The 6,643-nt window shown below is 35.7% G+C and overlaps 1 protein-coding gene across 2 annotated transcripts; it reads left to right on the forward strand.

Annotated features, from left to right (window-relative positions):
• Positions 1 to 984: 984 nt before the first annotated feature.
• On the forward strand, positions 985 to 5,345 carry LOC21390699 (putative tRNA (cytidine(34)-2'-O)-methyltransferase). 2 transcript variants are annotated; one of them, XM_024161932.1, is made up of 8 exons: positions 985 to 1,197; positions 1,472 to 1,581; positions 3,129 to 3,197; positions 3,356 to 3,414; positions 3,629 to 3,689; positions 3,782 to 3,835; positions 4,530 to 4,780; positions 4,923 to 5,345. In XM_024161932.1, exons 1-8 carry the CDS (start codon positions 1,050 to 1,052, stop codon positions 5,041 to 5,043), a joined length of 873 nt encoding a protein of 290 aa, XP_024017700.1. In that variant the 5' UTR covers positions 985 to 1,049; the 3' UTR covers positions 5,044 to 5,345. The 2 variants fall into 2 exon arrangements, with proteins under 2 accessions (XP_024017700.1, XP_024017701.1); XM_024161933.1 differs by having other exon boundaries at positions 4,530 to 4,770.
• Positions 5,346 to 6,643: the final 1,298 nt, after the last annotated feature.

The following is a 6,643-nucleotide window of genomic DNA, read 5'->3' on the forward strand; positions in this document are numbered from 1 at the left end:
GAGATTCATCAATCTCTCAATCAAACCAACAACAACATCTAAAATTTTGACGAACTCAGATCAATCTCGCCCAACAAACTACCAAAATTGAGCCCACATCACGAACATCGACGAGCAGGGTTGAGGAGGTGAAAGTCGGCGTGAAGAAGATAACCAACACAACAGCGGCGTTCGTACCAGCCACGACAGCCATCGTAACCCATCCTCTTCTCATCCACTACTACCGGAAGTATCTCCATCGTTATCTTCGTTTGAAGTCGTGCAATGCCGAAATATGTCGTGCGACAATGGTGCCCGATGAGGGGAAGAAGCTCAAACTAATTACGGCGGCGATAATACGCATCTCTGTTCAGCGCTGTTTTTCCCTCCATTCACGTGCTCAGTACCGCTTGTCAAAGAGTGGTGCATCAACCCAAAGTGAAAAGCCCTCATCGGCGGCCCTGAGCTTTACCAGCCCTCCCCATCTTCTTCGGCACTGTCGTTGGCACCATCTTAAGCCCCAATTTGAAGAAATTTGAAAAGTCCTAGGATTTTTATGTATAAATCACCCAAATTTGACCAAGGATTTGTTTTTACACATATACCCTAACTTAATGGGTCACGTGGGCGGTCAAGTGCCTTCTGCCGTTAGTTTTTAGATGAATTTTGACAGAAATGACCATAGTGCATCTATTTAAAGAGGTTGGGGTTGTTTTGTTAAAAAAAATTAGATACCAAATTGTCACTTACTAAATTGGTTGAGACCATTTGTACTAATAATCCTTTATAAAATTAAGAAAAATTCCTACAAGCCTTCTCTCCCCCTCTCACTCAAAAAAAAACAAAAAAACAAAAAAAAAAAAACAAAAAACAAAACGTAAAGTTGTAAACATGAAGCTAAGGAACTCAAAAAAACAAAACAAAAAAAGAAAAGAAAACTTGAGGACGAAAGTGCAACAAAAGACAAAAGGTTGGGACTAACAACTCAAATAAGGCAAAATTAGCTCCTTGCTCCTACTTAGTTGCTAGCTAGTTCAGCAGAGAAAAAGAGAGAAGAAAATCCGAATCCGATGGAGACGGCGACGACGACGACTGCCCTGAAAACCCTAACCCTAACTCCTTTTCCCCATTTACAATCACCTTCTCTCCTTCGCTCTCTCTCCTTGCCTCGTCTCGCCCGTCGACTCCACCTTTCTCTCTCCTCATCTTCTCTGTCTAGTACGCTTCTCTCTCTCTCTCTCTCTCTCTCTCTCGATACACACACACACACACACACACACACTCTCTCTCTCTCTCTCGCTACACACACACACACACACACACACACACTCTCTCTCTCTCTCTCTCTCTCTCTCTCTCTCTCGATACACACACACACACACACACACAAACACACACACACACAAACACACACACACACACACACACACATATATATATATATATATGTGTATATATGTTTATTTGTGTGATTAAATGGTTGTTGTTGCAGCGGAAGCAGTGAAGAACAACGGTGTTCCTCATGGAGCGGGAGAAGCACTGGGCAATGAAGTCGTCCCCAAACAGCATAAGATTCTTCAAGTTGTTCTTGTTTCACCTCAGGTTTGAATTTGATTGGGCATAAACCCAAATTAAAAAAAAAAAGAAAGAGGATTTCTTTTTCTTTTTATGTTATTGTGATTGTATAGAAAATTTACCATTTGTTTAGTTTTCGGCTCCTGAATTGCTTGACTTTATTTATAGATTAATGTTAGGGATTTCGAGTTATTTATTTACCGGAGTTATTCGTTTTAATTTGTAATTAAAGAAAAAAAAATTAGGGGAGATTCTTAGTGATGGCACCCTAATGTAAGGGCCTCGTAGGACCATTGATCACGACCGTAGGATTTAAATCAGGAGGTCGATATTGTACGACGTGTGATACCTTGGAGATGATTTTTTTGGACAATAGCATTACACTCACTTCATATGCGCTGTCTGTTTTGAATCGTACAGTTGAGGTTGTCCTCTTTAAAGTTTGGACTTAAGTGGAGTGGAGTAGCAGAGTGGTACGAAAATGTAGGATAACTGCATCAATTAGAAGAGGCAATTGTGTTTAAACATTGGCCGGAGAGTTATATGTTCTTGTTCTTCAAAACGAGCAGCGTCGGAGATTCATCTTCAAGTGGTGATAGTCACAATCAAAGGGAAATGGAAATTTTCATGGAATTCATCTTGTTTTTTGAAAGTAATGCGTGTTACATAAAAAAGAAGAGTTAGGAAGAGTAGAAGAAGAACTATATCTTTCCAGATAAAAACTGGCTTTTGATGGTTGAACATTGACTCGTCTTCTTCTTATATAAAGTATCAATCTTTATGATGGTAAATTAACAGCCACATATTTGACATGAAGTATTGCTATGATTGTTTCTTCAAGTTGGCTAGTTAACCAGCATAAACATCTAAATGTACAACCTAATTAGTGTTGCATGAAGCATATTTTAGTGTTATGGCTACAAGTGAAGAGGTGTGTGAGCAGCTGTGTGTAACTCAAGTGGATTACGTTTGTACGTTGCATATGGCTCGAGTTTTGCTGGGCATAAGTGAGTGTATGATGAGTGCTAGAAAATAGGCAGAGTGATATGTTATAGGGGTTCTTTTCTCTTTTCTTAATATATATGAAGGATAGAATGTTTTCTGGTGTATTTGTATATGTAAGCGTGCTTTGTGTGCTTTTCTGGTCATGCAACGTTTGCCTACGCATGTTTTCAGGTTTTCTTCTGTGCCGAAGTGAAGAATGTCTTTGCTTGGCTTTACCATCCTTGGCAATGAGATTAGCAACATAGTTGATCAAGAAGCTGTATTTCATGTTGTCTAAGTATACGAACTGAAGTATTAATTGGGAATAAATAAAATAACAAAAAGTTATTCTAATATGTCAAAAATTGTTCTATACCCTATATTCAACAAGCTGGTCATGCTTGAAGCACACTTGATGCTTTATGGTTCCCTACTGTTATATGTTCATTAGTTTCTCCTAATATTTCTAAAAGCTTTGGAAAATCTAATCTAATATATTAAAACCCAAAAGTTATGCTTTCTTTTTATTTAACTTGCAGACAACCTCAATTTCTCAAGGATGGCTCTGAGATTTCTATTGTCCTTGGCAGATTCCTGGAAACACAGGTTGCATTGCTAGAACGTGTGCAGCATCAGCCGTGGGTCTACACCTAGTCGGGGTCGATTCACTTGTTTAAGTTTTTTTTTTTTTAAATAAAAGATTTTATTTCATTGTTCCTCTTAAGTACAGAAATAAGTCAATTTACTCTCATTATTTCAAGAATTGTTTGTCGGCTGCTTATGCTGGTCATTTGACAGGATTCTTCTTCTTTTTCAGCCATTGGGGTTTCAGGTAGATGATGCAAAACTGAAGCGTGCTGGATTGGATTATTGGCCGTATCTTGGGCAGGATTGATTTTTGTTTTTAGAAAACCAAGAGGAACTGGCGGGTTTGGGACTGAACCAAATCATGCACATCTCTAATTTTTGCTCTTCTTGGTTAAGTTAGTTTTAATTAGGAGTGTGTACTTCTTAGTTCCCTTAAGAACAATATTCTTTATAAATATCTTGAATGGAAATATACCTTTTTGGGACACTTAACTTCTCTTAGATATGTGGTCGTTAAGGTTCACAGTTCGTGGGCAGAGTTTAAGCACTATTTCAACCAACAGGTTTGCTCATTTTGGACTGTGAATATAGATATCTTTTCATAAATTTCTTCGTTAACTACATATTCTTCATGTAGTTCTTTTCTTTCGTACAGGAAGGGGAGAAGCGGTTGCTTGCATTTACTAAGAGAGGAACAAACATTCACTCAGTAAGTCCTATATTCAATGGGTTTTCTTTTTTTTTTTTTTTCTTGTTAATAATTTGAACTAAACTTGGCAAATATAACATCATTAGTGGTCATAGTTATATCTTAGTTTGTTCAGTTCCAGTTTATTTGCTTGTATGATATATGTCTCTCTCTTTGTTCACAATTTCTATCTTCTTTTCCTTCAATATTGGCAAGTGTTGAGGGTCCGTTTGGTCATGGTCTTGTTTTCATTTTTTTTTTTTTTTTTTTTTATGAGAAATCATAAAAACAGCTTGGGACAGTAGTAGAATGTGTATATTAGCATGTTTTCATCGTAGAGTTTCCGAATCAGCCACTTTTGATGCACTAATGATATGATGAGAAGAACACACCCGTTTGCATTTGTTGATCCCGATATAGACCATCCGACTTTACCTTATTTTATGTTTTCAGTTTTCATATTAAGTTAAAATTTCAGTACTCCGGAGTTATGCATAATTGTCATGATTAAGTACTCAATTTTGAACTCTGTTGTTCATGAACATTTATGGCTATTGTGTTCTTCGGAATGTGAATTTAAACCTGTAAGGAGTGACAACAGTAAAAACTCCGACAGGCACTAGTAAAATGTTACGTCTTGAGTCGTAACCTTCATCAGTATAGTCAATGAGTTGAATTTTCAAAAATTGACCAAAAGCAATTATATATGTTTCAGGATTTTTCTTACAGAAGAGGTGATTATCTTATATTTGGCTCCGAAACCTCTGGCCTACCACAGGAAGCCCTGGAAGATTGCAAAAGCGAAGAGTTTGGAGGCGGAACTGTAAGGATTCCGATGGTCGAAACATATGTCAGATGTCTGAATCTCTCTGTCAGTGTTGGAATAGCTTTGTATGAGGCTTCGAGGCAGCTAAAGTATCAGCAGCTTCAGTTTTCATCGGAGAATTGTAGTGATAGTGAGCAATTGTTCGTCACTGAAGATATTTTTGCTTAATGTAGTCGTACTTGGAATTTATAATTTCTATTTACGCAAACTTGTACAACAAAAAAAAGCCCTTATGTTGTGTCAAAACAATATTAATTAAATTCATACACATATTAACTACAGCCGCCGCCGCCGCCACCGCCGCCACATGTATGGGAATAGATTCAACAAGGATGACTTTGAAGTAGGAGAGTTTGCGCTATGCACGAGAAGAGGGCGTTGTGAAGGCATGAGAATGGATTAGCCGCTTCACCGTGGTGAACCTTGCTTACTCAACTGTCGGTACATGTGCAATGCGCGCCGTCGTCACTCGCCAGTTAACTACTAATTTAGCTTAGGTTAATATTCTTAAAGAAGGAAAACTAAGCTAATCAGGAGTTTCCCTAATCCAGCTTGTTGCTTAATTAAGATGGATGTTTTTTATTCTAGCTTTTCCTTTGATCTGATGAGATAACAAGTGTTTGTCAAGATTATATAGCATATATTTTTTATGCCCCATTAATTTGACTGATAAATAGATACAGTAATATTATACACACACACACACACACACACACACACACACGGTAAGGCTTTGTCTACAGTCTATCAGTGCGTCGGCCTCTCTAAATAACATACTAGCTACTGTATGTAACATGGAGAGGTACAACACTAATAAATTTAAGGAAAAATTTTATTTTAGTATCTTATGTTTTGCTATCTTATATTTTCAATAATTTCATACGAATGTCTCAACACTTTAAGAAATATTTTTTTAGTACCCTTAAGCACTTTTTTGAGATATAAAATATCATTCAAACTTACTAGTAAAAAAACAAAAACTCAAATTGAGAACCAAATTCAAAATCCCACAAACAAGTTTAGGAAAAAAAAAAAAGAAAAAGAAAAAGAAAAACCAATTGCAGATCTTCAACACCTTAGAAATAACACCTGAAGCTTTCAAAAACGAAGTCGATACATGACAATTATCATTGTAACTCCATGAATCCACTGTGGTGGCACCAAGAGACAAAGGTAGCCCTTCTCGTTGGTTTTACAATAATGAAGTAGCCACACTTTATAGAGATGAGGTTTATTGAAGTCTCAGGACATTCAAGATGTTTCGAAAAAACTGAACTGAGTCTAACACGATATTCCCAGCCTCCGCCAAGCCCAGATCCTCACGCGAAATCAAACGACAGATCTCAAAACCCTTCTTGAAATCTCCAAATCCTTCTCGATCGTATTCTGAGGGGGAAAAAAAAAATTTTGCTTTTAGTTTAAAAATGTTTTAACTTAATTTTACTTTTTTTAAAAAAAAATTATTGTTTTTATTTAATTAAAAGGAAGGATTGAAATGGCATTTTGGACGCGTTTGGAACTCATTCTAAAATGATTTTGTTTTTTATAAGAAAATGAAAATGAAAACGTTTTCAATCTCAAATAGAAAATTATTTTTAAAAATATGTTTGGTAGTTTTATCAAAAAATTATTTTCAGTGTAAAAAAACTCATTAATATCTTTTTTTTTCTATGCTCGAGAGAAGAGAAAATGAAAAACAAAAAATGAAAAACGACTAAAAGTTATTTTTTATTTCTCTCTCATTTTACATTAAACTATACAAAATTATTTTCATTTCTGTTTTTTATCTTTTTTACTTCCAATGCCGTTTTAAAAACGTTTTCATCTTTTTTTTAAACATAAAAAATAAAAATAAAATCAATTTCAAACACGGTCTTTATTTCTTAAAAAGTGTCTAAGCATACTAAAAATAATTTTTTAAAACGCCAAGATATATATGTAAAATTATAAAAACACAAAATAACAAATTTATATTTTAATATAACATAAGACTACCAAAATAA

The sequence above is a fragment of the Morus notabilis genome, unplaced genomic scaffold, assembly GCF_000414095.1.
Source record: "Morus notabilis unplaced genomic scaffold, ASM41409v2 Scaffold938, whole genome shotgun sequence".
In the NCBI taxonomy this organism is placed as follows: domain Eukaryota; kingdom Viridiplantae; phylum Streptophyta; class Magnoliopsida; order Rosales; family Moraceae; genus Morus; species Morus notabilis.